Here is a 23,500-nt window from a genome sequence, read left to right on the forward strand (position 1 = left end):
GATTATTTGGATGGTTAACTTAAAAGTAAATATAGCACCTGATTTATATTTGCTGCCAGTGTGACCCTATACACAGATAAAATTTAAGATTTGCCATATTGTCTTACCAATAGGTTATCTGTCAAATTAATCACTGACAAAACTTGATTTTCATTGTAGATCAAAGACCAAGCTCACCAATTCGACATCAGGGGAGGAATGACGAGCTTGAGCGTGATGAAAGAAGAGAGGAACGAAGAGTAGACAGAGTGGAGGATAGAAGAGATGAAAGGGCTAGAGAAAGAGACCGGGAGCGCGAGCGAGACCGGGAGCGGGAGAGGGAGAGGGAGCGTGAGCGGGATCGGGAGAGAGAAAAGGAGAGAGAACTGGAAAGAGAGCGTGCTAGAGAGCGAGAGAGAGAAAGAGAAAGAGAAAAAGAGAGGGACCGTGAGAGAGAGAGAGATCGGGACCATGATCGGGAGAGGGAGAGAGAGAGAGAGCGAGATAGGGAAAAAGAGCGGGAGCGAGAAAGAGAAGAACGGGAGCGGGAGCGGGAGAGGGAGCGGGAGCGGGAGCGGGAACGAGAGAGAGCCAGAGAAAGGGATAAAGAACGGGAGCGACAGAGGGATTGGGAAGACAAAGACAAAGGGCGAGATGACCGCCGGGAAAAGCGGGAAGATACCAGAGAAGACCGCAATCCCAGGGATGGACATGATGAGAGAAAGTCAAAGTAAGAATGAGATTCCGTTGCTTAAAGTTACATGTCAGTAAAGAGTTCAAGAAGTTTCATTTAATGCTTTTTAGTGTGCTCCTAATAATGTACTGTTAATTCTTTTGCCTCTCTACATTTTCCTATATTTTATTATATGTATTTGGTGTTTCATCTAAGAAGAAAAATACACTCCTGTTCTGTTTCATTAGCCATGGATATAATTAATCATTCGTGTTAACTGTGCCATTTTTTTTTTAACTGTGCCATTTTTGATGTCATATTGTCTTATTCAACTTTTATAGACTTAGTAAGGAATCCAACTAAAAGTGATAGAATCAAGAAACTCACATCTCATCATATCCTCCTTATCACTAGTTAATGGAGTTGACCAGTCACCAAGAAGTATTTTCCTAATAATCTTTCATGCCTTTTTGTGTACTTAAAAGTCTGGAGTCACTACTCCCAGTGACGGAAGCATTCAGTGTCTTAGAACTGAAGAAAGTCCTGCAGTCACTTCATGGCTAGAAGAGAGATAGGAGTTGTCTTCTCTAAGCAATGGAGTCATAGTAGGTTATTGGGATCAAAAGATGGGTCATTATTTCAAATATCTGAGAGCAATTTCTCCTTTCTTTTTTTCCCTTTCTCTCTCTTTTTTAATCAAAAAGAATTTATTTGCTCAGGCGTCAGGGAAGTCCATGGTTAGTGTTCATTTGTTCTGATGGGACTCTTTTCAGACTTTCAAACAAAGCATCAGGAATGCTATCTCTCCACTGTTTTCTTTTGTGTGAGTTCCAGCCCCAGAATGGTTTTCTCCAGATGTTGGCTAAGACGGTCCCAGGGTATACCTATCAGCTTCACAGCTGCCTCTATGTTGGGGCTCTCAGTAGTTGAGGAGGACACAAGGGAGCTAAGTCAATCACTGTAGCCAGTCAGTTTTGGATCCAGTCAATTTTGAGGTTTTACAGACTTAAAACCAACCTCGTTGGAGGTAACTGCCTTTTTTTTTTTTTTTTTTAATTGCAGCTGGGATAAACAGTATGGTTAAGTTTGCTAAAAACAACTGTGGAAATAATTTATAAATTCATTTCTATTGCTTCTACCTCCAGTTCATTTGAATCATGGTGAATACAGCTCCCTGTTTTAGGATTTCTTTCATCATTGCTACTGTAGATTATGGACAAAGAACAAAGCTCAGAACTGAGGGCTTCTTCTGTTAGGTGTTGGCTTCCCTTTAGTCTGCAGCCAGGGTTTTCTGTGGATGACCCACTGGCTTCCCTTTCCCCACTTTAAAAAAAAAAAAATTTACATTAACATAAAATTTAGATACTATCTTTAACACATGTAGGCCCACAATACATATTATTTCTCTTCTCTGACCTCCTTCTCTCTAAAATCCTGAAATCTTTATTTTTCATTATCAGTCCTGTGCTTTGATTATATGTTTCCGTGATTCTGATCTCTGCTTACAGTGGCAAAAGTTTGTTCTGGTTCTGTGTGACTGCACAATCCAAACATTGCAAGGACCACAGAAACATAGGAGCCAGACAGGTCTATAATAGCTATATGAGATTAATATCTTGATGTTTTTATCAATTGTATTGTCATTTCAGTAGTTGAATTTATCCAGAATTTTTTTAACCCCTATTATGTAGAAGATTTTATTTGCTGAATTGCCATACTACTTATTTTACTCTTAATTTTGTTTCTGTAGATATTTCCTTGAAGTTAAAAGTTCTTTTTTATATATTTTAGTTACTCACTTTATTCTGGTAAATCAGTTATCTCTTGCTGTATCAAACCACAGAAAAAGTTAGTTTAAAACAACAATCAGGGCAGCCCCGGTGGCTCAGCGGTTTAGCGCCACCTTCAGCCCAGGGTGGGATCCTGGAGACCTGGGATCGAGTCCCATGTCAGGTTCCCTGCATGGAGCCTGCTTCTCCCTCTGCCTGTGCCTCTGCCCCCCCCCCCCCCTCTCTCTCTCTCTCTCTCTCTGTCTCTCTGTCTCTCATGAATGGATAAATAAAATCTTTTTAAAAATAAAATAACAATCAACAAAGCTCATAATTCTGTAGATTAGCGCTTTTGGCTAGGCTCAGCAGAGCAGTTCTTCTGATCTTACTTGGTATCACTTATGTTTCCAGTCAGTCTAGAAGTTCTGCTGGGTCTGGGTGACCCAAAATGGCCCACTCCCATGTCTGGCGTTTGGTGCTGGCTGTTGGTTAGGGCATCTCATTTCTCCGCCAGTAGTCTAAACTTTACATATAACGAACGATAGAAACATACCCAGAGGGCAACTGCAGAAGTTGCATTGCCTGTTGAGTCCTGCTGACTCTCCAAACTTAATACTGTTCTTTCACCACATCCTCTTGTCATAGCAAGTGAGTGGGCCAGCCCAGATTTAAAGAGTGGAGAGAGAGAGTGAGAGCTTTGGATAGGGAGTTGTACAAACTTAGGTCTGTAAGTTGTCATACTTATTTCCTTTATACCACCTGGTTACTCATCTGTGTAAATGAGCTGTCAAGGTGATAGGTGTGCTGCAGTATTTTTGCAACTTTTGACCATAGTATTTATAAACAATGTTAAAAAAAAAAAAAAAGAGGCCAAAATTTAGTGAAAAAATAGGCAAACACTGGAATAATTTAAATATCAGAGATAAAAATCACTAGTCATTTATTATTTAACTTAAAGAACAAGATGTATAGTGAACACATGAATTATTTTATTAACTTGCCACAAATTATTTATTCATGAGAGACAGAGAGAGAGGCAGAGACATAGGCAGAGAGAGAAACAGGCTCCCTGCAGGGACCCTGATGTGGGACTTGATCCCTAAGCCAGGATCACACCCTGAGCCAAAAGCAGATGCTCAACCACTAAGCCACCCAGGTGTCCCAAGTGATTTAGCTCTACAAAGAGGAAGGAACCAATTTTTCCAGTATACCCACAACATGACCGGCCTTGGGCTTACAATATAACTAATCTAAATTCATGTCTTTTGTACTCCAAAACAAATACTAAGGTTTCTTATTTGGCTTCCCAACATACAGTATTTCTTTATCATAAAAATGTAAAATTAGTAAGTTTTAGTAGATGTGTTGCATTAATATATTAATGCATCTGTTGTATGTTACTATCTTGTAGTACTTAAATCTGGTGATTTAATGAAGAACGACCTGTTGCCATGTATTTTAAGTCCACAATTGTGTTTCTAAAAGTGAGGAATTTTATTAAAGATACTGAATATCTTCTGTATGATATAGTTCTGACATTGCATTCTTAGAATTTTACATTTTAGTTATAGTAAAGAAATAATACTAAAAGCTAGTAAAGAAATCACTTTTACATCCCTTCGAAAATTATAAATTATATTTGTCCAACTTAGGAAGCGCTACAGAAATGAAGGGAGTCCTAGCCCTCGTCAGTCACCTAAGCGCCGGCGAGAACATTCTCCTGACAGTGACGCATACAACAGTGGAGATGATAAAAGTAAGCAGAATCTAGTTTCTGTGTTTCTATATCCACATTCCTTTGTAACCATGAAACTGTCCTTTGGCATTAGTAGAAAATGATGAAGTAAGATTTAAAATTATTCCTGCTCTGCTTCCTCTGAATATCTCCGTCTGACTAAAGTATATGTTAGAAATAGTTATTTTATCGTACTGGCACTGTCCTCTTCTACTATTTATAACAAAGCCGTATTTTTAGTGAAATTATTGCCATTTTTAAAATTTTTAAATGAAAAGTGAGAGGTTGGGCTGTTATTATTTCTGTGTAACATGCAATGTTGTTTACCTGGTGAAAGTGTGATTACTTTCATCTTTTTGTATAGATGAAAAACATAGACTCTTGAGCCAGGTTGTACGACCTCAAGAGTCTCGTTCTCTCAGTCCATCACACCTTACAGAAGACAGGCAGGGTAGATGGAAAGAGGAAGATCGTAAACTAGAGAGAAAAGAGAGTTCAAGGCGCTATGAAGAGCAAGAGCTCAAAGAGAAAATTTCTTCTGTAGATAAGCAAAGAGAACAGACAGAAATCATGGAAAGCTCAAGAACTCGTGCACAAGACATGCTAGGACACCACCTGTCCGATGATCGAGACACATCTGATCGAGCTCATGACGAGAACAAGAAAAAAGCAAAAATTCAAAAGAAACCTATTAAGAAAAAGAAAGAGGATGATGTTGGGATAGAGAGGGGTAACACAGAGACAACATCTGAAGATGGTCAAGTATTTTCACCCAAAAAGGGACAGAAGAAGAAAAGTATTGAAAAAAAACGTAAAAAATCCAAAGGCGATTCTGATCTTTCTGATGAAGAAGCAGCCCTGCAGAATAAAAAGAAGAGAGGTCCACGGACTCCCCCTATAACAACCAAAGAAGAACTAGTTGAAATTTCCAATAGTAAGAATGGCACGCTAGAGGATTCTCAGAAAAAAGAAGATACAGCATTCAGTGACTGGTCTGATGAGGATGTGCCTGACCGTGCAGAGGTGGTGGAACCAGAGCATGCTGCAATAGCCGCTACTCCTGGGAGGACTCCTTCTCCGTCTTCGCTTCCTCCCCCTCCTCCTCCTGCAGCTGCTGCTGCTAGTACAACTGGCCCTGCCCTTGCCACTTCTGCTGCCACCACCTTCAGCACATCTGCCAGCACCATTTCCTCCTCTGCTACTCCCACCAACACCACCAATGAAGACTCACACAGAAAATGCCATAGAACACGAGCGGAGAAAGTAGAGGCACCTCACGTCACTATAGAAGATGCACCACATCGCAAGCCAGTGGATCAAAAGAGGAGTAGCAGCCTGGGGAGCAATCGAAGTAACCGTAGTCATACATCCGGTCGTCTGCGTTCCCCATCCAATGATTCTGCCCATCGAAGTGGAGATGACCAGAGTGGTCGAAAGAGAGTACTGCATAGTGGCTCAAGAGATAGAGAGAAAACAAAAAGTCTGGAAATCACAGGAGAGAGAAAATCTAGGATTGATCAGTTAAAGCGTGGCGAACCCAGTCGAAGTACTTCTTCAGGTAATAAAATTGAATTATCATCTAGCCAAGTGTTTCCTGTCTTAGTATATTTTATACAACTTTATATTTTATACAAATTAAAATTTTAAAGTAAATGCTAAGTTAGTTACAAAATACAGTTACCTTAAAGTTTAAGGAGCTTAAACATTTAACCATGCCACCAAAGTGTTACCTGTTATGACATTAATACCAACGTTATAATAGAGATACATTGAGTAATGTCCATCAGTTTAATATCAGGATATTAGTAAGTATATCTTGGTGGATGGGCTTATGTATTCAATTCCCTTATCAATGCTTAAAATTTTAACCTTCCTACTCTTCTTCCTGCAGCCAGTGTTTTTTCTTTTGACCACAGAAAATAAGGTAGGGCAAAGGAAGAGATCAGAAAATGAAGTGATCAGTTCTATTAATGCTTACCTATTCTGTGTATGTATTTCTTGGAAGGTATTTTGTGGCATAGTGGAAATACACGTTTCCTTGTCTTTCACATATTTTAATTGAGAGAGGTCAGTGTTTCCTTAAAATGAGTTCCTTGAGGGCAGCCCGGGTGGCTCAGTGGTTTAGCACCACCTTCAGCCCAGGGCGTGATCCTGGAGTCCCAGGATCGAGTCCCTTGTCGGGCTCCCTGCATGGAGCCTGCTTCTCCCTCTGCCTGTGTCTCTGCCTCTCTCTCTCTCTCTCTGTTTCTCTCATAAATAAATAAATAAAGTGAGTTCCTTGAATAATTGGGAATATAGAAACTTCAAATTGTAAGCTTTATTTTCTCTTTTTCTTACCTCCTATTGAAGTATAGTTGAAATATAGTGTTAACATTAGTTTCAGGTGTATAACACAATGAGTTGACTTATGCTATGCTCACCACAAGGGTAGCAACAATGAAGCATTTTGTTCTGCATCTTCTCATGTGTTAACTTGTTGTCTGTTTATTTTAGATCGCCAGGACTCAAGGAGCCATAGCTCAAGAAGAAGTTCTCCTGAGTCGGATCGACAGGTCCATTCAAGATCCGGGTCATTTGATAGCAGAGATAGGCTTCAAGAACGTGACCGATATGAGCATGATAGAGAGCGGGACAGAGAGAGGAGAGATACAAGACAGAGAGAATGGGACCGAGATGCCGATAAAGATTGGCCACGGAACAGGGACCGAGATAGATTGCGGGAACGAGAGAGAGAACGAGACAAAAGGAGAGATTTGGACAGGGAGAGAGAGAGACTAATTCCTGATTCTGTGGAAAGAGACAGGGACAGAGACAGAGACAGAACTTTTGAGAGTTCTTCTCAAATAGAGTCTGTTAAACGCAGTGAAGCAAAACTGGAAAGTGAACATGAAAGAGACTTAGAAGGCACTTCTCGAGACTCTCTTGCTTTGGATAAAGAAAAAATGGATAAAGATCTAGGATCTGTGCAGGGATTTGAAGATCTAAGCAAAGCTGAGAGAACGGAGAGTGTGGAAGGTGAGTGCCATACATTTTTGTCTTAGCTTCATTCCTTTTCAAATTATATAGGAAAACAAATTATTTCCTTGTGAAGGTGTTCTACTGCTAGGCATAAGGAAAAGCTCTATGGTATTTGAAAAATGTGTTCCCCTGATTGGTACTATGAAGTTAGACTTGGTTCAGATGAGCTAAATGAAATAAACACTTAAATGCAGTGTCTGTAGATGTTAAAAAGTAGTTATCACTTCCTTTTCTTAGAAATTAAGAAAAATCATATAAATGGAAGTTATTTCTTGGTTTAGAGGTGGACTAAATAACTATTAGTGATCCTGTTTTCCAGGGCAGTTGAGAACAAATACATGAAACAGTACACACTCCCTAAAGCTGCGTTTCCGCTCTGGCCCACTCAGAGCAAGCCTCAGGTGTGGGGAACATCATTCTCCACCGCCTCACTCTTTCTTCACCCCCAGTCTGCTCTACAGACTGACTCATGGCTCTGAATTCTCTGAAGGCGCTGCACGCCAGCCGTCCTTGTACCCTGTCTTCCCATTGCCTGGTAGCTGTTTGCCCTTTTATCCTCTCTTCCTCAAACATCAACTCCCAGTCTGTACAGCATTGCCTCTGTGAAGCCTTCTCTGCTAACGGGACGGTTTCAGGTTGCCATAGCACCTCGTCTCTATAGCTTTTACGGCATCCTCACACTGTATTACCTGGAGTTTTCTGTGGTTTTCTCCCCACGATGCTGTATTCCTTTGTTAGGGACCATAGCTTTTCACTTCTTTATCATCAAGGCTATAGCAAGGACACAGTAAATGGTTGATGAATGAAAATAGGTTCTCCCTCTGCACACATACCCTACATCTTATTTGTTGCTGAATTATAAGCTAGCTTCACAGTAATGGCTTCCCGGCTCTGGTACAGCACTTATACCATTGTTGTGATATAACTTCTCCATTTCAAGCCTTCAAGAAACTTCTGGGATTACTTGTATATTAGTGGCAATATTTTACTATTCTTTTTATTTGCCATATTACAACATTGGGCCCAGAGTAAAATTCACATTCTTTTGGCACTATAAACATCTTTGTCTGATTAGACATATTCCAATACACCATCTGTTTTATATATTTTTTTCTACTTGACAAACATTTCTCAGTGTTCTTCACGTTACATTTTCATCTCAATTTTGGGTATAAATAGCCTCAAATCATGAGCCATCGTACTAATGGAAGTACAACCTTGAGATATAATTGAATATAATTGAACTAATCATTATAATAGTTCTCTTGTGACTGGAGTCTGTGCCCTTCATCCTTAAAATATATTTTTTACTGGTTGTGATCACAGGATAACATAGCATAGAAATTTATAGGTGAATTATCTATGGTGAGATGAAAAATTTGATTTACCTAAAGTAGAAAAATGAGTTGGATAAACTTGAAAAAATAAAAATCCTATTATCTACATTTATGCTTAGATGTATATTTGTATAATGAAGGTATTAAAGTTGGTTACCTTGGAAGTGAATTGGTGGAGGTGTAAGATTATTACAGAATTTAATAGAATAGAAAATTATAGAATGACTAGAAACATCTCATAGTTTATTATGTTTTGTTTGCTGCAAATTTATACCTGTAAAGCAAAGTGTTGCATTTTGATAACTAGTGTGTGGATAACTGGTGATTAAAAATCATAAATTAAAAAAAAATAAAAATAAATAAATTTATGGGACACCTGGGTGGCTTAGCAGTTGAGCGTCTGCCTTTGGCCCAGGGCGTGATCCCAGAGTCCCAGGATCGAGTCCCTCATCGGGCTCCCTGCATGGAGCCTGCTTCTCCCTCTGCCTGTGTGTCTGCCTCTCTCTCTCTCTGCCTGTCATGAATAAATAAATAAAATCTTTAAAAAATAATAATAATAAATGTAGGATAATTTTCAATGCACAACTAACTCACCAGGTGACAAAGCTTAGCCTTAGGTGGTAGTTGAGAAAAATTGATAAAAATAAATAAAATGTGCTTGTGGTACCAACAAAATGTTTTTAAATTATATTACAACATTCTTTTTAAAATTGTGTTGGGATAGGGAAGATGAACTAGGAGATGGGCTGAGGATTAATGGCACTTTTACATCACTGCTGTAGGGATCCCTGGGTGGCGCAGCGGTTTGGCGCCTGCCTTTGGCCCAGGGCGCGATCCTGGAGACCCGGGATCGAATCCCACATCGGGCTCCCGGTGCATGGAGCCTGCTTCTCCCTCTGCCTGTGTCTCTGCCTGTTTCTCTCTCTCTGTGACTATCATAAATAAATAAAAATTTAAAATAAATAAATAAATAAATACATCACTGCTGTAAAGCTCTTCATATCATGAGCTAAATGTTATGAACTAAGATTTAAGTTTCAAGTAAATATTAATAAGTTTGCAAGCCTTCTAAGTTAATAAACTTATTTAGGTAAAGAAATTACTGCATCCTTTTGAAGTTAGTAAATCTGGATTTACTTGAAGTTTTACTATAAAAAATTAACACATAAGCAACATTTAATAAGTTATTGGTACCTTTTGTCATATTTTAATTGTAATCTTATAACTTGTTTTGATATTGCTATTCATACTGTGTTCTTGCCATTAAAATTGTTTTAAGTTTTCTCTTGGAATTGTCAAGTATTTTGAATAATTAAGAAATTTAGTTTTCTAAGGAAAAAAATACTTTTAAGATATTTTTAGTGTTTCCTTTTTGGTTTCACTTAGTTGTCCCTTAGATATACTCTTTGACATGAAATTAATCTTTCCAAAGCAGGAGATGACGAATCCAAATTAGATGATGCACATTCATTAGGATCTGGTGCTGGAGAAGGATATGAGCCAATTAGTGATGATGAACTAGATGAAATTCTAGCAGGTGATGCTGAAAAGAGGGAAGACCAACAGGATGAGGAGAAGATGCCAGGTAATCATTTACAAGAGTGGCTGAACATAAAAATTATCTGATTTATGATATGAAGGTATTTTTTGTTCCCTTTCAAGCTGTTCAAGTTAATGAAAGGCAGTTAGAATTCTTCCCTTTGTGTTTCATTTAAGACTGAAAGGCCAATAAAATGAAAATTACAGTCTGTATGCTCTGCTCATTTTTAAGTAGACATTGCCCATAAATTGGAAAGAGTCTCATTTAAAATAGCAAAATTCTAAGATTTCCATTCCGCAGGTTAAGATTCATTTTATATGACCTGGAATCTAACCAAATACTGATTGCCTAGCAAGGTTCTAGATAGTAGCTATATGGTTCAGAGCTTCAAAATTGTGGTGAAAGCCAACTTTTGAAACAATCATTTAAAATTTATAATCAATGAAATTATATTTAAACAGTATATACCTCTATCAGTTTTCTGAATTCAGTAATATTTTCCCTTATAGTATACTTTATGCATTGCTAGAGCTTATTCTAGTGACCACCATGAAGCAACATCCCATCAGTGTTGCTGTTGAATCATCCCAATTAGTCTAATTGTTATAATTTTTTAAAAATCATTGTGAGGGTCTTTGCTTTATATGTGCATGTAAAATATTAAAATTTAATTGACGTAATTTGTTTATAAGTTCCACAATTTTTTCTAATGTAGAAGGTATGTATGATATCTTTTTTATTATATGCCATTAAGTTCTTCTAAGTAGAACATTAATTTTTTAAATTGTTTCTGTTAGTGAATGGATTATTTGTTCTCAGTATTAAATAGCCACTGCTTGAGTTATTTGTAGGAATGCATTTGGATTTTCGTTTGCTTACCTGTTTTCCTTTGGTGAGGTATATTGTAAAGGTCCATAGATACTAAATGTTAGCTTTTCATTTTAAGAATAGGGTATTTTTGGTTCAAAACACTTGTTATTTAACTTGAAATTTAATTTCTGTATTTTGCAGTTTGTTTCTCTAAAGATAACAAGAATGCTATTTCTTGGTGTTTAAAAAAAAAAATCCTGTTCCTAACTTTTTACAGATCCATTAGATGTGATAGATGTGGATTGGTCTGGTCTTATGCCAAAGCATCCAAAAGAACCACGAGAGCCTGGGGCTGCACTGTTAAAATTCACACCTGGAGCTGTTATGCTAAGAGTTGGGATTTCTAAAAAGTTGGCAGGTTCTGAACTCTTTACCAAAGTCAAAGAAACATGTCAGAGACTTTTAGAAAAACCCAAAGGTAATTCTATTCTACTTTGTACAGTGTCTGCTATAACTATTAATTTAGATGCCTTTGGAAAGGGTGCTGTTCTTTTCTCAGGCAGCATTCACAGTATAGGAACTTTTTTCTTTCTTCCTTTTTTTCTTTTTTTTTTTCTTTTTTTTTTATTTTAAGGACTCATATTCTTTAAATCTTTGAAATTTTAAGAAGGAATTTTGACCATGAAAATTAAAGTCCTCAGAACAGTGGATGAAAATACCACAAATGATCTTTCTTACCATAATTACTTTTTACAAGTAAGTTCAAATGTCAGAGCCCTCAGTGGTGTTCCCTAAACCAAAAAGAGCCTAGAGGAGTGGACTAGATATTTTTTATATCTAAGAGAATTGAGTGTCTTGGCAACCCTTTCCCCCTGGGAAATGGGGAGTTCTACCCAAACGCAAATGTGTAGGTTGAGCCTTTAACAAAGGGATAAAAACTTAGAAGTTGATGTCTAGGCCAGATGGTCTGGATTCCTCAATAGGCACACCACTTCTTAGCTATTACTTAATCTCTGTGTTAGTGTCACCATTTAAGCTGGGGATAATTATTATTGACCATCAACTTCGTAAGATCTTTAGGAGGAGCAAATGAGGTAAAGTACTTAAAATTCCTGACATGGAGTGACAATAAATATTTTCACATTGATTTTAGACTTTATGGTAACAACATTTCTATAATTTTTTCTGTTTTCTAGAATATTATATGCATTTTTATATATGCATATATGCATTTTGACCATGCATTATATATGCATTATATATATGCATATAAATGCATATATATGCATTTATATATGCATTTTTATATATGCATTTTATATATGCATTTTTTTCTGTTCATCTGGTTCCTACTTTATTAATGGGAGGGAGATGATTAGATCATAAAAGAAAGAAAACGTAAAAGCAACAAAATTTAATTTTATATCATGTTTGTGAGAACAAAAAAGTTTAGTTAAAAAAATTAAGCTTTTTACTAATATAAATTTGAAAAAAAAAATGTTGAGCATTGGTTTTAACGTGTCCCAATGAACATAAAATGTATGTGCCTGAAACATATATAAATTATAATTGTGAATGTGTATTAACTTGACAAATGACCAAACTCTTAGGTTCCTGCTTCACTCTTCCTTGTTTGGTTGGCTCTGTGACCTTAAGCAAATAACTCCTCTAAGTATAAAATGATGGAACAAAAGCCCTAAGGTCTTTGCCACCTTTGAAACTATTTGCCCCTACGATTTTGCTAACCTATAGAAATGCAATTTGGCCCTAACTTGATGACATACATTGTAAAGAAGGGTTGTTGCTTACCAATCAGATCTCTCCTATTTTTTGCTATGATAGCTTTATTAGAGAATGAGAGAACTGATACATGATGCTAAATAGAAGTTTCCTAAGGAATAGGACTTAGTTTACTGCTGTATCCATTGTCTAATGATGTTAACATTCTTAATAATTATGCTATTGCCACAACAGTACCCAACACACAGAGGTTCAATAAGTATTTGTAAAATAAAGTACTGATTTTTTCTTTCCCATGTAGTCTATTTCAGTGCCCCAGTACTGAAGAAAGAATATCACTAGCCCCATATGTAATTTGTTTATAAAGATTTTATTTACTTATTCATGAGAGACACACAGAGAGAGGCAGAGGGAGAAGCAGGCTCCCTGCAGGAAGCCTGATGCAAGACTCGATCCTGGGACCCTGGGATCACGACCTGAGCCAAAGGCAAACGTTCAACCACTGAGCCACCCAGGTATCCCTGCCCATACGTAATTTTTTTAAAATTCTAAGGTTGAAAACCGAAAACTTTATATACTGAAATTTAAATTGTTTTTTTCTAGGTTTTCTGTGTGTAGAGTCATAGATTAAAAACAACTACGGGGCGCCTGGCTGGCCCAGTTGGTAGAGCCTGCAGTTCTTATCTCAGGGTCATGTGTTCGAGCCCCGTGTTGGGTAAAGAGCTTACGTTGAAGAAAAAGTACAAATAAAACAGGCTCTTGAATAATTTGATGGTAGTAATTTCAAAACCACAAAGATACTAGAAGTTTAACCATGTTTACTTTCTAAGGACATGTGCAAGTATGTGTTTTGTATTCTGTGGTAGCATAGATAATAGTTTTCAGAGTATGGCCTCTCACTTCCTTTGTTAAATGTATTCCTATTCTTTTTTGGTGCAATTTTGAATAGAATTGTCTTAATTTCTTGTCTGCTACTTTGTTATTAGTGTATAGAAACGCAGCTGATGATAAGGATTCCAATAAAAAGAAATTTATCATAATGACCAATTTGCAAGGAAGAATGTGGGCTCAGTGCATGTTCTTTTTGTATTTGTATCTATAGTGGAACAGTAGTTAATGTTTTAGGGGTTTTTAGGATTTTTTGTGACTGTGTCATTGATTGGCTCAAACACAGTTATGTATTAATCACCTGAGGAACTGCCTTTGTTCCTAGTGTTGTGTGCTGGTCCAACTGGACGTTCTGCAGATACGGTGGTAGGACCCTGGCACTGTATTTCAGAAAGCTCCTCAGATGATTCTGATAAACACCGACATTTGCAAACTGGTTCTGAGTTTTTCCTTTACGTTTGTTTACACTTGTTTTATATTCTGTACCTGTTGACAGGTATGTAAACCTATTGACCAGATACATTACATGAGACTAGTTTCTTGTTAATTATCTAATCTCACTATACTTTGCAGCTCAGGAGATGAAAGTGAAATGTGCAGTTCCATTCATCCTCAAATGCGTCTGTTTTGTTTTTACTAGGTGTTACTTACTGTTTTCTTTTGTGGACTCTAACAGTGGCTTGTTTGATCATGTCATTCAGGCAGTTATCTGGTACCTTGGTACTTCTGGCTAGCTTGTAGAATGCTAGCTTTGAAATTACTGTTCTGTTATATATATATTTGGATTACTGACTGGCCTTATTGTTTTCTTTTGACTATTCTTTATCTGTGTTAACCCAACCTCTTTATTTTCCATTACACTTTGTAAAACTAAAAGAATTAAGGAGAGATTTTAAGTGTTTTCTATCTTTGCATGTTATGACTTAAAACTAAGTGATTTTAATTTAATACATTGTTTTTATAGTGACCAAGTCTAGAATAAAATCTGCAGGTTGTCTAACACCTAATCACTTTCCTGATTTTTTTTTTTTTTAGAGGTCACAAAATGTAGTTGTATTACTGCATTTGAATCTTGCTATAATAAAGTCCTAAAACCTATTCTAGAGCTTTACATAATAGTTGATGGTAAGCAACATACTGAATTTGACTTCAGGGATTCTAACTTGAACATTTCTTCCCAGTCATGAACAGGCACCAAAGTCTAAGTTCTTTTTCCCTAGGCTGCTTGTGTTACATCTTCAAGTGGCTGTCTGAATATTTACTTTTGTTTGAGACTAGCAACATAACTACATGTTCAAGATCTTTCAGAGAATAGGTCTTTTAAATTTTTGCATTGAAGTATGATCAGCACCAAGTGTTACGTTAGTTTCAGGTGTACAGCATAGCGATTCAGCAACTCTGTGTCATGCTCTGTTCACCACAGTGTGACTGCCCTCTGTCACCATATGCTGTTACAATACTATTCACTATATTGTCTGTGCCATACCTTTTATCCCTGTGGTTTATTCATTCCATAACTGGAAGCCTGTACCTCCCACCACCCTTCACACATTTTGCTCATCGCCCACCCTTTTCTCCTCTGGCAACGATCAGTTTGTTCCCTATATGAATTTATCTGTAGCTTTGTGGTATATCTCGATATCTGGGATTGTGATCTCTCCAGCATTGTTCTTTTTGCCCCAAGATAGCTTTGGCTATTTGGGCTCCTGTATGGTTCCATACAGATTTTAGGATTATTTGTTCTAGTTTTGTGAACATTATTGGTATTTTGATAGCAATTGCATTGAATATGTAGATTGCTTTGGTAGCATAGATAATAGTTTTCAGAGTACGGCCTCTCACCTCCTTGGTTAAATTTATTCCTATTCTTTTTTGGTGCAATTTTAAAATAGAATTGTCTTAATTTCTTGTCTGCTACTTTGTTATTAGTGTATAGAAACGCAGCTGATTTCTGGATATTAATTTTGTATCCTGCAACCTTACTGAAATCATTTGTTACCTCTAGTAGTTTTCTGGTAGTCTTTAGGGATTTCTGTGGCTAGGACTTCTAGTACTGTGCTGAATAAAAGTGGCAAGAATGGACATCCTTGTCCTGTTCCTGATCTTAGAGGGAAAGCTCTCAGGTTTTCACCATTGAGTATGAAGTTAGCTATAGGCTTGTCATATATGGCCTTTTTAGTGTTGTATGTTCCCACTAAACCCACTTTGTGGGGAGTTCTTATCATGAATAGATGTTGAATTTTGTCAGATGCTATTTCTTCACTAATGAGGTAGGATTTTTATCGTTTTGTTACTGAACCATCCTTGCATCCCCAGAATAAATCCCACTTGATTGTGGTGAATGATCCTTTTAATGTATTGTTGAATGTGATTTCTTAATATTTTGTTGAGGACCTTTACATCTGAGTTCATCAGAAATATTGGCCTGTGGTTTTCTTGTTTTGTGGTATCTTTGGTTTTGGTATCAAGGTAATGCTGGCCTCACACAATGTGTTTGGAAGTTTTCTCTCCTATTTTGGGGGGAATAGTTTGAGGTGAATAGGTATTAGTAGCTTTTCTTTAAGTGTTTGATAGAATGCACCCGTGAATCCATCTGGTTCTGGACTTGACTTGGGAGCTCTTGATTACCAATTCAGTTTTGTTAGTAGCAGTCGGTCTCTTCAGATTCTATTTCTTTTTTATTCAGTTTTGACAGACTATATGTTTCTAGGAATTTATCCACTTCTATTTTGTCCAGTGGCATACAATTTTTCATAGTACTCTCTTATCCTGTATATTTCTCTGGTGTTGGTTGTTTCTTCTCTCTCATTTCTATTTATTTGTGTCTTGTTTTTTTTTTTTTTCTTGAGTCTCACTAAAGATTTATCTATTTTTTTCTCTTCTTGGAGAACCCCCTCTTGGTTTCATTGGCTTTTTTTTTTTTTCTTTGCTTTTTTATTCTCTTATTTCTTTTTGCTCTGGTCTTTATTATTTCTTTCCTTCTACTCACTGTGAGCTTTCTTTTTTTTTTAAAAGGAACTTTTATTATTTTTTTTTATTTTATTTATTTATGATAGTCACACAGAGAGAGAGGCAGAGACATAGGGAGAAGCAGGCTCCATGCAGGGAGCCTGATGTGGGATTCAATCCCGGGTCTCCAGGATCGCGCCCTGGGCCAAAGGAAGGCGCTAAACCGCTGCGCCATCCAGGGATCCCTGAGCTTTCTTATTTTTCTAGTTCCTTTAAGTCTAAGGTTAGATTGAGATTTTTCTTACTTCTTGAAGCCTGTATTGCTATAAGTTTCTCTCTGAAAACTGCTTTTGCTGTGTCCCCAAGATATTGGACTATTGTGTTTTTATTTTCATTTGTCTCCATGTAGTTTTTTGTTTTCCTCTTTCATTCTTTGTTGACCCATTGGTTGGTTTTAGTGGCATGTGGTTTTTTTCGTATAATTTCTAGTTTTATACTGTTGTGGTCTGAAAAGATGCAGGATATGATTTCAGTCCTCTTAAATGTATTGCAACTTGTTTTGTGGCCTAACATAAGTATATTGCCTTTAATATAAAATAACTTTAACCAGTGTTATGGTAACTTTGATAAAGTATAGACTATGTGGACTATTTAAACGGCCAGTAATTCTTTCCTATTTTAGGAAAACTTAATGCCTGTTTGTTTTTATTGAAAGATGCAGAGAGTCTTTTTGAACATGAATTGGGGGCTCTCAACATGGCTGCATTACTACGAAAAGAAGAGCGAGCAAGTCTTCTTAGTAATCTTGGACCATGTTGTAAAGCATTATGCTTCAGACGAGATTCAGCAATCCGGAAGCAGCTTGTTAAAAATGAGAAGGTACTGTTGTTTCCTTGAGAAAATATGCAAAGTATTGAATAGTATGAATGGCTTTTTTTTTTTTTTTCATTTGATTGCTTTAAGGTGAGATTAACATCCATTATCTGCTTTTATGAATTTGCTTTCTTAGTCTTGTACACATGTAAGAGGAAAAATTGTACTTATAATTTTCATTTTACTTTAATAGTATTGATGAACATTTGTGAATGGCAGTTTGTTATTCAAAATTAGATGCAAGAGTTTACTCTTTCTGTGAAATATTTTTATTTGTGAAAAGTTACTGTTTCTAAGTTTTATTATCTAAACAAGATGGGAAATTTTCCAGACACAGAACAGTGAGGATATTTATAAGAAATAGTGTTTATGAAAATGTACCGAGTCAGAAGAAAGGGAAATAAATACAAGTGATTATATTTAACCATTTACTTAAAGGATAAAGGGAATAGAAACAGAAGAGAAATAGAAATTTAGAGCTGGGAGAGATCTAATCATGAGAAATTTTGAAAATGTCTTAACTTTAAAAAAGCCTAAGAGAGTTGGTTTTAAAAGGTTAGAGAAACATTCATTAGCTTTTTACCTAGGGACATTTAAAGAAACACTGCTAACAGAAAGTGTACTTCATTAAAGAAAAATACACGAAAAACCAAGGAATGAACTCAACTCCAGAGATTAACATGGAAACAGATATATAAGGCATACAAGGCTTTTAGTCTTCCCTGATTAAAGGCCTGGCTCAGAACTACTTTTGACAGAGTTGCTACAGTCATTCTTCTTTGCATTCCCATTTCATATACAACTTCGTTCCCTTCATTCTGTTGCTTAGGTACCCATTTCTCCTTGCAGCTTTTCTCCGTTGGAAATTTTTCTAAGAGAATTAAACCCCAGTTAGCCCTAATAATCATGTATGTAATGTATCACCTTCTGTTTTGTGTATCTAGAATGGTACTACTTCCATCGTCAGTATTGAATTTGAAAAATAATCCATCACATCATTTTCTGTTGGCTTAAGTAGGGAACTTCAGTTGAGAAAGGCTGCAGGTTTTGCAGTCTCACCAGAATTCTGCCCCCTTTTTGTAAGAAATATTTTGTAACATTATCTAGTTCCTCTTCTAATATGCCATAATGCCTCTCAAAAATTGTGACAATCAAAAATACCCTTGTAAAATTCTCCTTGAGAACCTTGTAACCCTTCAGTACAGGGCACAGACCATTAACTAGCATGTGACACGTTATAAAAAGTTATAGTGGCACAGTATAAATGTCCTAAATGATCCATCTAAAGAAAGCAAACTGAAGAAAAATTAATTTCAGATGCTAGAGAATCTCATGAAAAATGCTAAGAAAAACCTTTAAAATGTATAACTATAAAAGTACAGAATAGGACCATCCATTGAAGAACGTTGGTACTTACTGGATGATGAGAAAAAAAAGAAAGCCATTAAACTCCTATATAGGCATTGCCTTTATTTAAAGAATGAATTTTAAAATATATAGATTATACTCTGATATATCAGAAGAGATAGATGACAGATACCAAGAGAACATTTAGCTGCTTTAAATGAGTTTAACTCTGATTTGGTACTACAGTATTGAAAATGTATACAGAACCTGTAGCAAGCTGAAGGAAAGAAATAATACCAACAATAATAGGAAAATAGAAGTAGTAAAAACCAAAATTTGATTCTGAAGAGATGAAAAAAATTGATAGTCCCCTACAAATCCTACAGATATTAAAAGGATACTATAAACCACTCTGTGCATATTAAGTTTGACAATTCAGAAGAAATGGATCGATTGCTCTGCGGGTCACAAAGCACAAAACTTCCTCAAGAAGTAACAGATAACCCGAATAGTCCTATGTCTGTTTCATTGGGTTTTGTTTTTATTGGAAGAGAAGTCTCTTCACTGTCAGATGGTTTCACTGGCAGTTAGAAATAACACCAGTTCTACATAATTTCTTCCAGAAAATTGAAGAGACAGCAATACTCCCCACCTCATTGTATGAGGCTAGCAGTACTCAAATGTCAAAACCAGATAAAGACATCACAAGAAAACTACAGATCACTATCTCTCATGAATGTAGACATAAAAAATCCTCAAAATTCAGGTATCGGACAGCCGGGTGGCTCAGTGGTTTAGTGCGGCCTTCGGCCCAGGGCATGATCCTGGAGACCCAGGATTGAGTCCCATGTCAGGCTCCCTGCATGGAGCCTGCTTCTGTCTATACCTGTATCTCTGCCCCTCTCTCTCTCTCTCTCATGAATAAATAAAATCTTAAAAAAAAATCTTATCTCTTTAAAAAAAATAAATTCAGGTATCAAATCGAGCAATATGTAGAAAAGACTATACCATTACAAGTAGCATTTATCCTCAGAATGAAAGGCTGGCTTAATATTCTAAAATCATTCAGTGTAATCCCCAAAGGAACAGACCAAAAAGAAAAGAAAATACCTAATCATATCAATTGATTTAGAAAAACCATTTGATAAAACTCAGCATTCCTTTATAATAAGAATTCTTAGCAAGCTGGAATTAGAGTCTTTACTTTTTAGGAGGCATCTACAGAAATCTACAGCTAACATCATACTTAATATAAAAGTTTGAAAGATTTCCTGGAGAGAACAGGAAGAGGCATGATGCCCAGTCTCCACTACCCTACCCTACATTTTACTGGAAGTTCTAGCCAGTTCAGAAAGAAAAGGTGTACAGATTGGAAAGGAAAAAGTAAAACTATATTTGTTCACAGACAACATGATTGACTAAAGTTTTAAGGAATTTACCAGAAATACTCTTAAAACAGTCTGTAGAAGCACCTGGAAATTGAAATGAAGGGGAGAAATATGTTTTACAGTGGCTTCCCAAAAAAGAAGTACTTATGTATAAATCTAACAAAACATGCACATTATCTTATGTGCCAAGAACAGTAACACCCTGATTTTTAAAAAATCAAGGAGGACCTAAATAGTGGAGAGAGACATCACATTCATGGGTTAAAAGACTCAGTATAGTTAAGATTAGGATTCTCTCCACATGCATCTACAGAGTTAACACAACGCATCAAAATCCCAGCAGGGTTTTTGGTTGGTTGGTTTTGTAGATACAGACAAACTGATTCTAAAGTCTATATGGAAGGTCAAAGCAACTAGAACATACAGAATTTTTTTAAAAAGATGCATAAAGTTGAAGGACTCACAGTACCCAATTTCAAGACTTACTATAAGGCCACAGTACTCAAGATAATGTACTTACATCAGGGATGAGACACTTAGATTAATGGAACAGTCCAGAAATAAACCCACACAAATATGACTAGTCACCTGTGTGTGTGGGGGGGGGGGGGGGGGGGCTGAAAAACTTTTAATTAAACTTTTTATTCTGAGATACTTGATCTTCAAAATTTTAAACTTCTGTAAAAGCGACTGAGAATGAAAAGACAAGTATACTGGGAGAAAATATTTGGACATCACTTTTTATAAAAAGGACTTGTATCTAGAATATATTAGTTCTGAAAAATTAACAGTGAGAATCCAATTTTTTTAATGGGCAAGGCTTGAATGGACAGTTCACCAAAGAGGATCTATAGATGGCTAATAAGAACATAAAAAAATGTTTTAACAATATTTAGCCACTAGAGAATGCAGATTAAAACTTAAGTGAGATACCTTTGTGAATCTATTACAATAACTAAAAACCAAACAACAAGAAACCCCGGGGTGAGAACGCAAAATGGTACAGCCACTTTGGAAAACAGTTTGGTTGTTTGTTGTAAAGTATATACTTACTGTATGACCCAGTGATCCCATTGCTAGGTGTTTACCTTAGAAAAATGAAAACATGTTCATGTAAAAACCTGTCCAGGGGCAGCCCGGGTGGCTCAGCGGTTTAGCGCTGCCTTCAGCCCAGGGCGTGATCCTGGAGTCCCGGGATCGAGGCCCACGTCGGGCTTCCTGCATGGAGCCTGCTTCTCTCTCATGAATAAATAAAAATATTAAAAAAAAAAAAAGTCTACAAAAGCTTATAGCAGGTCTGTTCATTATCCAAACACTGAAAACCACCCCAGTGTTCTTTACATAGCTAATTGCTAAACTGGGGGACACCCAAATAACGACGGATTACTAATTTATAATCAAAAATAACCAAACTGTCGGTACTGTCAGCGACATGGGTTAATCTCAGAAGCATTGTGTGGAGTGAATTTAGAAAAGTCTCCAAAGCTTATATACCGTAGGGTTCCACTTATTTGATGTTCTGGAAAAGGCAAAACGATTAAAGAGACCCTGTCATTGGTTGCCAGAGGTTAGAGCTGGGGAGAAGGCGTTACGTGAAGCAGCACATACGTCTAAACTCAGAACAACACGTGAACAATCCGTTTACTTATGACAACATACATTTTAATAGAGAGATGATCAGGGCCCCGCTGCTCCTTTAAGGACCCCGGAAAGAAGACAAACGGCAGGTGCTCGGCCCAGAACCCACCTTATTTCAAGACTTAGGAACACACTTGGAGAGCATTAAGCAAAGCTTTCGGACAATCTCCCAAAATGCGAGTGTAGCTTTAAGTTAGAGTAACAGAAATAACACATTTTAGCCGAAGGGAGGCTGCAGGGTCCCAGTCACCGCAGCGATGGGCGGGCCCTGCTGGAGGACGTGTCCGCTTCCGTAGCCCTCACTTTCCGGAACAGTGACCGACCGGGAAGGAAGGGGAGTGTTCAGGGCTGCTCCTCAGAGGCCTGAGAGGTCGTCCTGGGCGAGGACGGTGGAGGCAGCGCGCGTGCGCAGCTGGTCCGTGGAAGAGACTTGACTTGGGCGAGCTCAGGAGCGGCGGCGATGGTTTGTTCCGTCGTTGGGGAGAGCCTGGTTGGCTGACGCCAGGGGCTGCCCCAGAGGCCTGCCTTACGCAGGGGGCACCTTCTCAAGATTGCTCTCGCTTCTAAGGTTCGTGGAGTCTGAAAAACATTTCTTAATTTTGCTTTTAAATGGAAGTTAAAGAGAAGTTACCCTGCCTGTCCGTCCTGCTGTCAGCCAGTAACCTACGTCTTTTACATTTTGTTTTGTTTTCTTCAAATCAGGGCACCGTAAAACAAGCTTACACGAATGCCCCAGTGGTGGACAACGAGTTGCTGCGATTGAGTCTTCGGTTATTTAAGAAGAAGACTACTTGTCACGCCCCGGGGCCCGAGAAGGCCGACGAGAAGCTCCCCCAGCCCAGTGTCCAGCAGGAACTGTGTGTGTCTTAGGACCGGAGCCCAGTGACATTTTTGGTTCTGTGTCCCTTCAGGGTTACATACTCTTTTTCAGAGTTCTTTGGTTTGGCAAACATCATTCATGACAAAGACAGAAAAGATGTATCAGCCATGGTAAAAGGGTGAAGAACAACTTTGATATGAAGTTTAAAGACACTAGTTTTGGCTAACTTACGATTTTACATAAATTTTTACACAGTACTTGATATTCATGTGAAATAATGTGAAAACATCTAGATTCAGCAGTTTATCTTTTGTTAAAACTGAAGACTTTGGAAAACAGTTGCCACTGCTCTTGCAACCTACGAATATTTTTTATGAAATGGAGCCACTGATAGGTTTTGGATCATCCCAGCAGAAACTGATTTTATTCAGAAACCATGTGTTCGCAGAATGAATACACACACTGCAGCTCTGTGCTGTACGGACTCTTGAAAGTGGATGCTGGTCCTGCATGCTGTGTCGTGGGCAGACCTCCAGTAGGAGGGAGCCAAAGTCCTTTTCTGCTTTTCTAAAGTTCTAAAAAAAAATTACTAATGGATCTTTGTTTTTTTAAGAATATATGTGTATTGTTACAATGTATATTGGACGTATTTGGATTCCATATGGTTTTGTTTGTTACCAGAGACTGTCTACTGTTTTTATTTTTAATAAATGTACCTTTCCTTTCCTTGTTCTAGATTCACTTTGCTCTTCATTGATCTTATTCCTGATGTTCTGAAACATTTGTCATCAACATTATGTTTCATACTTCAAATATTATACTGCTCGATAATGCAATAGGAGTTGAGGATATATTTTAAATACAGCTCAGTAATACTTGAAACAAACCGGGAGTTAACAAACCTTTGTCATCTGAGCTTTAAAATCCATAACCATCATATTTTTCACAGCTATAACCTTTGATTACATTGAACTGTCTAGCTTGTAAAATGTAAAA

At 37.3% G+C, this 23,500-nt stretch overlaps 1 protein-coding gene across 9 annotated transcripts in view; it reads left to right on the forward strand.

Moving 5' to 3' along the window:
* The window catches only part of ZC3H13 (zinc finger CCCH-type containing 13), a 90,983-nt gene extending 67,742 nt beyond the window's left edge, over window positions 1–23,241 (forward strand). For 7 of the 9 annotated variants that reach the window (XM_072760583.1, XM_072760585.1, XM_026017197.2 and 4 more), the window contains 8 exons: window positions 160–709; window positions 4,074–4,177; window positions 4,521–5,714; window positions 6,650–7,171; window positions 9,944–10,096; window positions 11,139–11,339; window positions 17,154–17,317; window positions 22,387–23,241. In XM_072760583.1, the coding sequence (XP_072616684.1) occupies window positions 160–709; window positions 4,074–4,177; window positions 4,521–5,714; window positions 6,650–7,171; window positions 9,944–10,096; window positions 11,139–11,339; window positions 17,154–17,317; window positions 22,387–22,554 (3,056 nt within the window). In that variant the 3' untranslated portion in view covers window positions 22,555–23,241. The remainder of the gene's footprint in view (window positions 1–159; window positions 710–4,073; window positions 4,178–4,520; window positions 5,715–6,649; window positions 7,172–9,943; window positions 10,097–11,138; window positions 11,340–17,153; window positions 17,318–22,386) is intronic. The other 2 variants (XM_072760584.1, XM_026017199.2) reach the window with 1 other exon arrangement.
* The last annotated feature ends 259 nt before the right edge of the window (window positions 23,242–23,500 follow it).

The sequence above is a fragment of the Vulpes vulpes genome, chromosome 6 (assembly GCF_048418805.1).
Source record: "Vulpes vulpes isolate BD-2025 chromosome 6, VulVul3, whole genome shotgun sequence".
Taxonomy (NCBI): Eukaryota; Metazoa; Chordata; class Mammalia; order Carnivora; family Canidae; genus Vulpes; species Vulpes vulpes.